The following is a 14,213-nucleotide window of genomic DNA, read 5'->3' on the forward strand; positions in this document are numbered from 1 at the left end:
TATTTTGGTAAAGTCATATGTACATACTGTTATTGGTTGTACTACTACAGTGTATCCCCCCCTTAATAAATGAAATAATAATCTAAAAACTGTTTTGCATTTACTCAGGTTATATTTGTCACTTGGTAAATTTAGTTTGATGATTTAAAACATTGGTGTGACAAAAGAAACAGCAAAAACTGAAGAGATCTATAAGAAGGCATTAATGCCATGTACACACGTTAAAATAAATGGAATCAGCAATGAGCAATTGTTAGAGAATCATCTGACATTAAAATATGCATAGAAAAGGCTGGGGTTTTTTGTGCATTTTTGCTGTAGCACTGAGTGAAGACAGAGCTTTGACTGTGCTACTACAAGTCAGCTTGGGGCAGAGGGCATACATTTCACAGACACCCTTTGTCAGTAATGTAGCAGAATATGTAACACCGAATGAGGATTAAAAAAAGACGAGACTGTTCATGTCATTAGTGGGTCAAGAATCATAAGAATTCTACTTTTGTGACGCATAATCACTGGCTTCATATAAAAGAAATCCTTTCATCCATGCCAGGTTTCTCAATAATGTTCTGCAGTATTTCAGCTTGTATTAGTTATAGCGTACAATAATAATATGCTGCACCTACACACTAACTTATAAAAAGCTCCAGCAACTCGTGTTGTACTTCACTCAAAATATATCTGCACTCAGCATCTCGAAAACCACTGACACAGCATCAACCAAAACACAAGCTATTTTAGGGAGAAATCGTTTCCTCATACAAAAGTACAGAGTACTTGGTATCAAAACTCACACGTTTACATGTGCCTCTGCATTTCAGCATGTTTTTAATCTCTTAGTTTACTTCTAGTAAACTAAATGATAAATAATATTCAGATATTCATCTTAACCCTGTTAGGGATGCAAGTTGCAGTCAGTAACACACTAAAAATAATGCATGTACATTTGCATCCCAAAAAGTAGAATATCATTGTAAAAATGTATTTATTCCAGTATTAATTCCTGCAAAAGGTGTCCTAATATATTGTACAGTGCATGAGGATACTTTTTAACAGGCCATCTATTTCTTAATTGGTCTTATGCAATATTTTAATTTAGAATTTAATTGACATTCTGAATTTCTGAGATGCAACCGTTATAAAATAGTTATGACAGAAACTTGTGGTTTTCTCTCATAGTTTGTAGTTTATTCCATTACAGGCAGGGCAGTGAGGGAAAGGGTTTAAATACATTCTCATCGTGGGGCAGGAAAGGAAGGGATGCAAACCAGGTAAACATGGACAAGACAGAGTTGAATTATTTCTTTTTCAATATACTGTAAACAAATTTGTATCTGCCAATAGTCTGAATAAATAGCTTCTTTTTCTCCTACATGTCAGTACTGATCTTTTCAGGTAGTCTTATTGTTATATAGTTGTTCTCTACATGACTCTTGGAATTCATCTTACAGACATCTGCATAAATAAGTACACATAAAAGACAGTGCTGTACACATCACAATGGAAAAATGGTACTTTCTTTTTGCAGAGTTTAGTGTATGAACAACTGCAAACAAAGCTGCTGCTAGAAGGAACTGTCTGGTCCAACAGTAGTGTGTCTATCAGGACTGTCATAATAGTGTAGGTAATGCCTGATTTTAAACTGGCTTGACCAGTCTGCTGCGAGCGATCACAGCAGATATCATTAAAGAAGTTGTGCAGATAGCTAGTGAGACTCGGACTTGGTAGTGGCATGGCACCAAATGTCGGTCTGTAGCATGCCTCATCACTTTGAAGAATTTGTGAAAACTAAAAAATAAAAAATAATTAAAAAAAAACATTGTGCGCCAGCTATGGCAAAATGTTTACATGCCACTGACAAACATGGGAACAAAGGCTTAATTATAGATAACGTCTTGCATTTAGGAAGAGCTTCCCTAAAAACTGAGATAAGAAAACACTGACATCAAACCAATCTGTTGCAGGATAATAAAACCATTAAATATAGCGTTAAATGTGAAAACATTTACTGTACTAAAGAATGCAAAACATGAGCAACTTGTCACACCCAAAGTGATATAGACAACTTGATGTCATTCGTGAATTCAGTCCAACTTCATGGATGATGAACCGGATTAAAGGGAAGTAAACACTTTGACCTCTAAAACTGAAAGCACCTTCAGAACAGGAAAACAAAATGATGTCCTGATACACTTTAACTTCTAATTAACCTCTCATGATGGCTGAGATATGGTGATTATTTCTGGACACGTTCAGAGCGTATTTACTGTGACTTGATGACAAGACTTGTTCTATACAAGCCATGCTACTTTAAATGCATAAAGCATGCAAACTCTGACCTGGGCACATTGCTAAGAGATTTTTAAAGAAAATTACACAGCAATTTTAAGACAATTTGTTATTAGCTCTAAAACAACGTGCAGCTGTCTTGTTTTTTTTTACGTGAAAGGTATGGCAGCGTTTTAATGTCAAGATGACATTGTCTACATGTTTTTGTGTAACAGTCTAGATGGGAACTGATAGAACTTGAAATGAAATATTGAACTGAGCCTGTTTAAATAAAGTAGTATCCTTAGACATATAGAAAATTACATTTCATAAATACATTTGGCAAGACAATTTGTTATCTTTTCTTTTTTGGCAAAAGGGGTAAACTGAGCAATATGTGTGCAATAGTAACAAAATGTCAAGTGGCTTAGTGACAAGTTCTCCATCGGAATAACTTAATAAAAAAAAGTTGTCATGCATTATAAAGTGTAACCAAAAGACTCTAAAAACATCCATAGGCATCTGTAATAACTTTGTCACAATCACTTTATGTTTAAGACACATGTATTCTCACCAACATAACACACTCTCTTTCTCCAAGTCAGTTCTTTGTAGACCTGAGGAACGTTTCTTATTGTTTTTTCACTTCTGTTTATAAACAAATATGTCCCATCTTCATATTCTGGATTTAAAAAAAATAGATAAAACAAAACAAAAGCTGTACAAGCTTTCAGAACTGCTGAAGATGCAGGAAGAGGTCCGGTACACCAACCCAGATGATGTGCCTTTGCTAACCGTTTCTACAGCATTAGTTTCAGATTTCCTGCTCAGTTAACGATTCTCCCTTTGCATTTGCTAAATCAGGGACTGGATGAAATGCAGAAATGTTCCCATGTGGGTCAGACGATATTGTTCTGGATTGGCATTGTGAAGCTACAGTTGTGAAGCAGCACAGCCCCCTGGCATGCAGAGAGAGGTATCTTCTTTTTTGTCATTGCAGTACTGTGAAAATGTCCCCTGAGTTCAAAGGGGACACCTGAAGAATGGATATGGTGTACCTGTTGGTCCCTTAAGTTCTGTCACTGGATCTCTGATGAGTGATTGCATTCCACTCCATGCGTGTGTTGTGATATGTTTGAAAGTTTGAATCACCAGACCTCTCGACTTAAAGCACAACAGAGCCTTCAGAGCATATTAAACCATTGATGATAGTGTATTCTCTTCAGGACAGTGACATGGGCTGGATGTTCGTAGGGAGTGAATGGTTGGCGGGGCACCCTCGCTTGGCGAAAGATCGTTGAGCTCCTCAGAGGATGAGAGAGGAAAGGATGGGGACAATGATATGCCTGAAGAGGGATCAGCAGATCCAGCAAAAGTGCGTGGAGGCTTGGGAACAAGGTTAGGCTCGAGTGTTGCTCTGGCCAGCAGCTGTGCATCATCCAGGTGCTGTCCATCTCCAAGACATTCACCCTGTCCAAAAGAACCCCTACCCGACTCTGACTCCCCATCAGACAGGTCCAGAGGAGGTGAGCTGCTGCCGTCCAGTCTGAAGAGAGAATCTAAGTACTGTGCGAACTCTAGCACAGCCTGACTGGGGTTCCCATTTGTTAGCTGGGGTGGAGCAGTAGAAAGGGCTAGACTGGTTTCTTCACCCAACATGTTCTGTGTCATCTCCAGCTCCAAGTCCTCGTTTTTGCTATCCATTAGTCTAGAGTCAATCTGTGGGCTAAGTGGAGTATTTGGAGTGCTCCCTGGGCTGTAGACACCAGGTATCTGATCCCCATCACTAACCATTGTTGGAGCTGCATTAGACTCATGTTTGAAAGGCTGAACACACTGATTTAAAAGAGCTGGGGAATGGGGTCCACTGTAGCGTGGTGTGGCAGGAGACAGCCTCATAGGGTAATCTGGAGTGGATCTGGATTCGTGTGGGGTAAAGAAGGGTCCAACTTCACCTAGGTGCTCTGGTGTTGCCGGGCAGAGGCAATCTGCAGCCAACAATTCAGTACGAGAGCTGAGAGATGGGTTCTCCTCTGGTATTGGGGCATCCAACGGGAAAGGTAGGCTACCCAACATCGGCGAGCCCCTGAAGGCCGCTGATGAGCGCCGAGAATCCAGGCTGTAAAGAGACTCTGCATCTGAGAGACTCTCCATGACGGCCAGTGGTGCCTTACGGTCCCTCAGCTCCACCGCAAGGCGCTCGCGTGCTCCACGCAACACTACAGGAACTGGGGGAGGAGGGCACTCAGAGAAACCATCCAGAGATATCTCAGACTGGGCACACGAACTGGAGGACAGGAAAAGAGAGGGCAGGAGAGGGATGACAAGGACAAGAGGAGAGTGGGGGACCCAGAACACAGGATAGACAATAAAAGTGGGTCAAAACAACTTTTGGCGGGTTAAAGAAGGGAGGGAAACAGGTGTTAGTATTGGCACTATATCTACATTCTCCAAACTATGTGCCCAAGGCAACATATTAGGTCGATGGAAGAAAACACACAGACATCAGACTAAAAGGACCAGGGGTGCTGATCATTTTGCTCATGCTTCCTTGTGTCCATGAAGAGGATATTATTTTTATGACAAAACAACTCAAAGAAAGGATGTTTCATATCATGTCATTTCTTTTAAACCTCCTTACATGGCGTATCTCAAACAAGGATAAACGTTTGCATAATGAGAGGCACCCATGGAGCGTGTGCTAGTAGTGCATGTAAGCTCTTGGATTAGCATCATATCCAAAGGGTAAAATCAGATTTCAAACATTACTACTATCAGAAATTCACACTGACTTGGGACAAGGACTGAACCAGAGAGGGCGAGGTGGAAATTGAATACTACCATACGTTACAATTGCTCTGTGGATAGACAGCGTGCAGGCGTGCAAGAGAGAGGGGATCATATTGTGCAGAGTTAGTACTAACATGCCTTGCTTACCGTAACAAAGGTTTTTCTCTTTTTTTTTTTTTTTTTTTTTAAACAGACAGACAATAATTTGAGAAAACAAAATAGTAGTTAGTATCAGTAGTATGTCTCTTAGCACCACATGGTTAAACTAAAGCTACAGGCTAAGGATGAAGTTTCACATGTTCTTCGAGGCTCAAGCACACTTAAAACAGTGCCCGGCATACTAACCGAACGCTGCTGTTTCTGCGATGGTGGGTTGTTGTGGGTGTCGGCTCCTGAGAAGCTGCATCCATGAACAAAGTCTCAGGGTTCAGATCTACTTCTGTGGGGCTCACCATAATCTTGGCTGCCGACAACAAAGCCGTTTTTCCTTTATTGTAGTTCTCCAGAACCTGTTATTAGCACAGAGGCACACACACACGCGCACTTCAGAGGACGTCAGAGATAAATGGTGACAGGTTTGGGGGATGTGCAATGGAGAAGTTGAAAAAGTGGCCAAGCAAGTGAAAACAGATGAAAATAAAATAGTTTATCACTTGAAATGACAAGGAACTTTCTGAAAACAACCACAAAAAAACTGGCATATTCATCAAATTACTTATTTTGTTCAAGTCTTTTTTAATAAAAATTACAAGCAGACTCACTCATAAAAATCCTAAAATGCATTTAAAAAGCCTTTAGATTACCCCCAGGACAAAAAATGCTTTCAACGAATGTCCCAAAATGACAAAAGACCAGACATGTTTGCATCTGATTTTTAAAAAAAAGTAGCATTCATACAAATGAAAGTGCAATCTAAAAGATAGCTTACAACCTGCTCAAAATGACATTAACCACACACAGTAAACAAGAGACCTCAGGGAGAACTGTTCAAGGCCCACAATACTCCTGTGATACAATAACAAAACATATTTCAACTTTGTGTGCTTAAAAAATAAATAAATAAAATCCCTTTTTTCTACAAAGTAGTAACAGAGCAAACACCAAAATTACAAATGTTTAGTAAACTTTAATGAATTAATACATTAAAACAAACATACACACAGAAAAATGAAGTGTTAAAATGACATGCGACAGAGATAAAATACAACAGATACGATTTAGTAATTTAAATGCTATTAAAATAAGTCACTTGGTTATATAGAAGGGTAGGGAGCATTAAAACAACATGTTATTTGGCAACGTGCAACCCCTATCATTTCAGTCCATCAATAATGATGTATTATTGATGCAAGGGATAAACTACTGCAAATATCCATGACCAATAACAACTATTGCATCACTTGTAACTGAATGCCGAATGAGACAACTGATGGCAGAAATGATGCATGAATGATGAGGTTGTACTGCAGTCCCAGAAGTTGCACATTTGAGTGGTTCATATTCTAAATGACACAACATTTGAAGTGTTTTTCCACCTTTCAGTATTTAAATATGTAAGTCTAAACATTGAGTTTATACCAAGTCCAAGTAAGTGTGTATTTTTTAAAGAAACATGTAGACTTTGTGGGAAATGAGCAAAAAAGCTGATCAGTTTGTTTTTCCACCTTTCTCTGTGAATAAAACTTGATAAAAGTTGAATATTTGAAAATATTAAATGAGGGAATAATTATCCAGAAAGAAGCGCTGCACTTACTGAAAAACCTAACCAAGAGTGGTGGAAAAAAAGAGCAGTTAATGAGGAAGAAATTACATTACCATGGAAACTCTGAACACAATGAAAAATTGTTAGATTGTGGAACAAGCATCACAAATTTTGCACCAAGGCTCTTGGCTGAATGTACAGTGGCAGACAAAAGGCTGGAAAAGAATCAAAAGTTATTTTTTTAAACGTCACCAGAAAAGATAGAACATAGTTAAAAATGTCTTTAAAATAAGTTAGAAGCACATTACAAACGACACCCTAAATTTGTGGCCTAATTTCAAAGCTTTTCCTCACTCACATTTAAAACAGTAATTGCCCAACCCTTGTAAACTTGTCAGTTAAATCTCCCCACTTTCTACTTTTTCCCCAAAAAAGCTGCGATGCCTTGATGTATTTAACCATTGGTTTATGTGGAAAATGCAGCTAAGCAATGGACGACTTCTACAAGTTAGTCTCAACTTTACTACCACTGGGGTTCCTCTAGTCTTTTGTTGAGAGGTCTTTTGTTGTTTTTATAGTGGGAGGAAAGGGAAGGTCTCTCTTTTAAAAAAGTTACTTCTAAAGTTGCCCTAAAAGCCAACACCAAAACAGTAACAAATCTATCTGGCCTTTTCATCACATCACAAGTAAGCAACAATTAAACTAAGTGCTTAAATTGGCATTTGAACTGAGAAATAGCTTTAATACTGAGTGTTATAAAATCTTACAGATTCCCTTATCTTACAGTAAACTGCAAACCATTGGAATTTGCAAGGAGCTCTGTGATGCTACATTGAGCGAATCATTTTCAGTAAGAGTGGAGTTTGACTCAAAAGACTGCCCTTCAAAAAGATGGGTAGGCATCACATCTTCATTAGAGTAATGGATGCATGGCACAGATTTGGTTTTTGCTGGTAAGCATGAATCATTTTCATCTGGAAGAGCTCCTGTGTGAGGGTGTGAGGAGATGTTAGAAAGTGAAACGACAGACATCAAGCACGGCTGGGAAGAAGAGGTGCACCCTGACAAAGGAGGAGGTGGAGAAACAGACTCGGCATCTGGAAAAGAGAGAGAAGTGTGGTCGGTTGGACGGAAGGGGACAGCTTCATTTTCTGTGTGGGATTCAGTGCCAGACAGGTGTTTGTGGGCGATGGAGGAAGTATCAGATGGAAGAAGTCTGGGGGTTAGCTCTCTTTGTGGGGTTATAATCAAACTGGTGTTGCAGGATGACTGACTGACTTCCAGTTCCTCCAGTTCCAAATTTTTCTGCTCTGCAGGGGGACAAAATGGTTCCAGTACCTGTTGAAACACCAGAAATATCACACCAAAAACTGGGAACAAAAGGCAAATACACACATCCAAAATCAAACTAACCTACAGAACTTACAACACCCATACACAGACAGAGATATAAAGTCTCCAGCCACAAAAAGTGCAAACCCCGTAGTTGGATCCTTCACATGCAGACATACAGTACACATTGACATCTCGTTATCAAAACAGATGTTCAACATCCTAGAAGAACCAGAGAAGATCACGAACCAACTGTGACAGAACAGTTCCCATGCTTTGAGGAGCGACAGAGAAAAAAAAAAAAAAGACAAAAAGGTGAAGTTGTGGGTTAGGGATTAACATGCACAAATAAACCTATCAATAAACTTGAACACTTTCTACTGCTTCTGCATACAGTTAAAAAAATGTGTGGACTAAAACATTAGAAAAGCAAAATCTATCAAGTTAAAATATATTTTAAAGGATTTACGTCCTGTGCGCAATACTAGAAAACATAAGATACAGTTATATTAGAAAGCAATCAGATAATCTTAATGGAATTAAAAGGCTGATCAATCCTTTTCAGTGCTTTAAGAACATGGTAGATATGTTCAACCTTCTGCTGTATACGACAGTCTGTCATTCTACAACTCAAGTTACTCCCATTTATAGCAAAAAAAACACATTATCTTTTATCTTAGAAGCATCTGATACATGTTCACCACCAATTTTATTACCCAGCACTGGAAGTCAAGAGCAAAACTGGAAGGACAATTTGAAAAACACCCTTGGAGAGAAATGTAAACATGCAAAGAATGAAACAGACCTTGTTCAGGCCCTTCATAACCATGTGGGGCATGTGCTCGTTCAGCATGGCCGGCGATATGATGACCTCGTTGAACCCCTTGTTGTCTCCCCACAGCGCCGAGTATGTCGGCTCTTCCTGTCCACAACTAGAGAGGCAGAAATCCATCAAATTCACAACACATATCGATTTTCTCAACATATTGAAAAAGGCAAGTACAAACGTTTTTGTGAAATTTAGCAAGTACATAGGAAAAAACTATTCAGAGAGGAATGTGTTGAAGATTGGATCATAAAACTCTAAAAGGAAGCTTGTTGGGTATTTTTTCTTACTCTGTTCTTACAATCTGCATAATAAATGCAATCTTGGTGTGAATGAGATATGCTCTGAATTGAGACTTGGAGCGTTTACATAAATGTCCAAAAGTATGTGAGTAAAATGAATAAAAGAATGCTTGTCTGAAACAGCAGTAGATGTTATTTTGATATTTTCTACAATGAAAAATGTTTTCAGCAATTTTTTTATTTTTTATTTTACTTCAAAGAATCTCCAGTCGTCCTTTATGTGACATAAAAGCTTTCCAAGCTTGAAAGGATGACAGATTTTTCACTCAGTTTCAGTTTAGTTCTTGTATATGGCTACATTCAGAGCATTCATTTTTCCCTTCAACAGAGGAGACATGAGCCCCAAACATTGGCAGTGTAGATTAAACAACTGAGACTTGATGTATATCTCATGTCTTCTCTTTGACCTTAGCTGGACTTTCTAAATCCTAAACTTTTAGGTTTAGGATTTAGATACTGTTAATGTGTTTCGGACATTATTTTTATGGTAAGCACTCGAGTTTCAAATAAATATTACAAAACCTGGTGCATGTCTTCATGTTTCAGTCCAAACATACTTGTGAGTTGACAATTTGATTACAAAAGACAGGACATTAAGAAAAAGCACGACTCATGTCCACCAATGCACATCTTCAAAATCTTCACAAAATGTATTGGAACTGCATTGTTTTTAGAACTTTTTGAATAGTTTTCTGACCATGACTCTGGTGGATGGTTGTGCACCACATGGATGATCCTGCCAGGAGGGTAGAGAGGAGTGGAGGCTGAGAGGGCAATGCTCAGGTCACTGGGGTGTAGCCATAGACGACTGCTGGGGGGTGCTGCAGGCTGAGATGGAGGATCGTCATCTTCTACTGGAAGCTCTGATTTGGGGATGCATTTGGTGCCTCCCACAATGATCCTCCACTGTCACAAAAATACAGATATTACTTTTCAAGTTAATACTATTCATTGTTTCTTTATAAAGCAGCTTGTTATATAATTGGTTAATAAAACTGTATTTATGTGGGACTAATTGACCCCCCAAAAAATGTCAAAGTTAAGTTAGAGTAATCTTTTATATTACAAAAACTGAAATTACCTTTGGCTTGTTACTTTTCTGTAAGACCTCCAGAAGGTGTCTTCTAAAACCCTCCAACTGGGACAGGCCGAGCCTATGAAAGACAAGAGGCTTTAGCGGTAATACTGTTGGAAATTAATCACAATATATTTAATCCATTAGTAGAAATACCTTGGTACGAGGTCTTTTCCTAATACCACAGATGTAACAAACTCTTTGGAGTACTCCATGGCATCCTCACTGGGCAAACAAGACAACATGAGAAACTTGAATAACGTAAACAACTTGTGTGAAGAGTGGGACGGGTCTGAGCCAAAAGGACAACTTCCTGCTTCTGCAAAACAGTTGCACTTTAATAAATTCATGCACAAAGGGATTATCTGTTTTTTTACAATACAACTTTAATGAACTCAGACTAATCCAGAATTTGATATGAAACACACTGAAACTGCAGCATTTCTGATTTTCAACAGCATAATTTTCTTCCTTAAAAGGAACTAAAACTCTGTGAAAAGGTATTTGCCCCACATATGCTTTTCTTCTACTTTTACTTTTTTGTTACTTTATAATTTAGCAACATTGAAATTTTTTCTTCCAAAAGATTTCGGTCATTTTGTTTAAAACTATTCATAGGTACAATATAAATAGCTTCATGCTCATATGCAACAGGATCCCTGTCCTGTTGCATAACCCCAGTGGTCTTAGGTTGGTGTCACAGACTGCTGGCTAGACACTCCAACTTTGGATTTTTTTTTGAGAACTGTCATCACACTACTGATCCATGAGCTTCCCCGACCCCTAATAAAAAAAATCATAATGCATTATGTATTTACTTTCATTTAAATTTTAGACCATCATGACATAAGCATGATCTGAAATGTGTAAAATTGTAAAAAATAAAGAAAAACAGAACCAATCTTGGGGGCAAATAGCTTTTCAATCTCAGTTTCTAACATCACATTATTCTACATGGTGCAAAATGAGCTTCGTCATATGTTACTTTTATTACCCCCATAGCACTGGAGTGACACAATTTATAATTTAAAGCATTTGGAGTCTTTATTCTAGCTCTACTGAACAATGCTAAGTTCACTGTGCAAGACGCAGTGCAGTGCAATGAGGGTAATGTGATTCTGTACTATGCATCTTTCATCGATAAAAGCATGGATAACATTGCATATTTGTGGCATGCAAAACCTCAAAATCCATTTTCACAGCAGCCAGGCTGAAAGTGAACTCATCTAACTGCCTAACGTGTTCACAGTCCATTTCATTACCACAGAACTGACATGTAGCCCCGTAGACTCTTTATCTAATAAGCGCTAAGGTAACATTAAATGCTCTTCTAGGACTTTAACATGTTTTGGTTGTTGGTCACAATTCTCTGGTGGTTCTTTCCAAAGTCGTCAACTATTTTTGACAGCTTTAAATAGAACATAAATATAATAGAGATAATTATCTCTACTCACATTGTTAACATTTCTAAGTAAAAACAGGAAACAATCATGAAGCCGATAGAGGTTTTACAGTTGCCAGCAGTGTTTCACGTGCATTTTACATGTGATTATTTAAACAAAACATCAAACAAATACATCAGATGAGCTCTTCTAGAGGACATTTCAGAGATTTAGAATTAAGATGCAACAAGCAACTTAAATAAGAGGTGTTTATTGTGCAGTAGTGACATGCGAATGGTTCCTTTAAAAAAACAAAAACACTCCATTTCAAAACATAAACATAACAATTCTACCTCATTTAAGCATCGAATGACTTCTTTCAATTCTTAGAACAGAACTGGGCTCACTTTTATAAAATGAAACAGGCTAAGTTACCTTAGGAGGCCACCAGGTGGAGAATAAGAGTAGCAGTGGAGTGTGGGATACTGAGGTCTGAGCAGGAAGGAGAGAATAGCAGCAGTGCCTGCACCAAGAGAGTGGCCGACTATCACCAGCCCATAATGCATGGTGCCCTTACTCTGTGGGAGACAGAGACATTACACTCACTACAGCACTATCAGCACAGCGAAGAGTCGCACTCACAACAAGCCTCTTTAGCTGTTGGCATGACATCTTCTTAGCACAAATGGCATTTTATGGTATTTACACATTTAGCAAAGCTTTGAATAAGGTACAGCAGTTAATGTGAGCACACAATCTACACAGAATCCCTACTGCACCAGTCATATTTTACACTGTATACTGAGTCACGCACCAAGTCTCTTCCAAAAGCTTGTGACAAGATCATTTCCTGCTCCAATTTCTTCTTAATGTATTCTGCTGAGTACACCATTCCCTGGAGAGAAATAGAAAAGGATTCAATAGATAGAGGGCAGTAAAAAGATAGAGAAAAATGAAAAGGAAGTCATTCATCTCTTTACACAATATCCAAACCAATTACTGTGCAGTTAACATTTAATATGACCCTTCCCCGCCCCTCGGAAAACAGAGAGGGAAAAAGCGAGGGAGTCTGAATCGCCTTGGAGTTGTTCAGTCTCTCACCTTGTGACCAAGCCAGGTCCCATGTTGCCCCTCCACAGGCAAACGCTCAGAGTCTCCTGTCAGATCAGTCAAGGCGTCCTGATTCACACAAGACAAATGAGGTGAAAAGAAAAGGGAAGAAAAAAAAATCTAAATCAACGGCAAAGGAAATATAAAGCATGGAACAAAAGAAGTTGCAAAGAAAATCCCCTCACATAAATGAGCAGAGGGTATAGAAAATGTTTTAAATACACAATTTAAGTTCTTCATCACCAGTTTGTTTGCAACACTTCTTTAACAAAACAAAACAATAGTGTTGGCTCATATAGCTTGTAATTTAACTTTATGTTATTGAAACCCTTAATATTCTTTAATTAATGGTAGGATATTGTGTTTTTACTTCATGTTGTATATCTTTGGCCAAGTTGATCATACGTTTTCTCCCTATAAGCATTTTATCTTTGTTACACAATAAATCCATTATAAATTGCATGTAGGACATTTCTCTAAGAGCGGACAGTCACGCTCTCGTTCTTTACGTGATGGGTGTGGGAGTTTGAGAGTGTTGCAGCAAAATATGAAAATTTCACCTGTTGTTGAAGGTGTTGGAGCTTAGAGGTGCTAAGGAGGGTGGAAGCATCTAACATTATATAAAAAAAAAATCTATATCTTTATGATGATGAATAATGGAGAAAACAAAAGGAAAATCACCTTTGGCGAAAGGGTTCCTCTGATGCTGATGACAACTTTCTTCTTCGCATGATCCACCGCCACAAAGAACGGAGTCTCGTAAACCTGTTTAAAACATGCACAACACAATAAGTGGTAAATGCAGGTTCATGTTAGGAAAATTAGGAGACATTCTCATGTCACCACACAACTGAAAATATCACAGAGCAGTGGCATTAGGCTCCTGGGATGTTTCTTCTTTTTACGTGGCCTGAGTGTGGGCAGAAAGAACTCAATGTAATCAAAATGAATTACTACTGCCCAAACTTATACTTCGATGAGTTTTATTGGGGGTTTTTTGTGTTAACACCAACACAAAGTAAATCCATGCTCAGTATGAAAGATTACCGACTCGATGTGATCAACTGTTGCTACACACTTGGTCAGAAGGAGAAATTGCCGGTAGTCAGTGATGGTTGAGGTTAAATAGTAACCCTTTCACCAGCTGGCATAATAAACTGAACTTGACCGTATTAATCTATAACTAGGATCGAACTAGTCTGTGACTGGCTTATTTATTTAGTTTTATACATTTTCATCGCCAACTCTGGCTAATTTCCTAATAAAAGCATCTTTGAAGCATGATGCTACCACCACTATGAACCAGATTCGACAAGGTGGGTTTCGCTTCTAGTCACCTTGAACCAGAGCACCTGTTCCACAGACTTCCCTTGCCCCCTACCTGGTTTGTGACAAACTGCAGAAAGTGCAGTATTCTGGTATTCTA

The 14,213-nt window shown here is 38.6% G+C and overlaps 1 protein-coding gene across 2 annotated transcripts in view; it reads right to left on the bottom strand.

Annotated features, from left to right (window-relative positions):
- Positions 1–1,165: 1,165 nt before the first annotated feature.
- Positions 1,166–14,213, bottom strand: part of dagla (diacylglycerol lipase, alpha) — a 43,064-nt gene continuing 30,016 nt past the window's right edge. The window contains exons 11-21 of one of the 2 annotated variants that reach the window (XM_028014350.1): positions 13,469–13,552; positions 12,779–12,856; positions 12,492–12,572; positions 12,113–12,255; positions 10,452–10,520; positions 10,302–10,374; positions 9,918–10,126; positions 8,898–9,024; positions 5,404–5,567; positions 5,206–5,223; positions 1,166–4,555 (exon numbers count right to left, since the gene is read on the bottom strand). In XM_028014350.1, the coding sequence (XP_027870151.1) occupies positions 3,463–4,555; positions 5,206–5,223; positions 5,404–5,567; positions 8,898–9,024; positions 9,918–10,126; positions 10,302–10,374; positions 10,452–10,520; positions 12,113–12,255; positions 12,492–12,572; positions 12,779–12,856; positions 13,469–13,552 (2,139 nt within the window). In that variant the 3' untranslated portion in view covers positions 1,166–3,462. The remainder of the gene's footprint in view (positions 4,556–5,205; positions 5,224–5,403; positions 5,568–8,897; positions 9,025–9,917; positions 10,127–10,301; positions 10,375–10,451; positions 10,521–12,112; positions 12,256–12,491; positions 12,573–12,778; positions 12,857–13,468; positions 13,553–14,213) is intronic. The other variant, XM_028014351.1, reaches the window with a different exon arrangement.

Source organism: Xiphophorus couchianus, chromosome 4, assembly GCF_001444195.1.
Source record: "Xiphophorus couchianus chromosome 4, X_couchianus-1.0, whole genome shotgun sequence".
Taxonomy (NCBI): domain Eukaryota; kingdom Metazoa; phylum Chordata; class Actinopteri; order Cyprinodontiformes; family Poeciliidae; genus Xiphophorus; species Xiphophorus couchianus.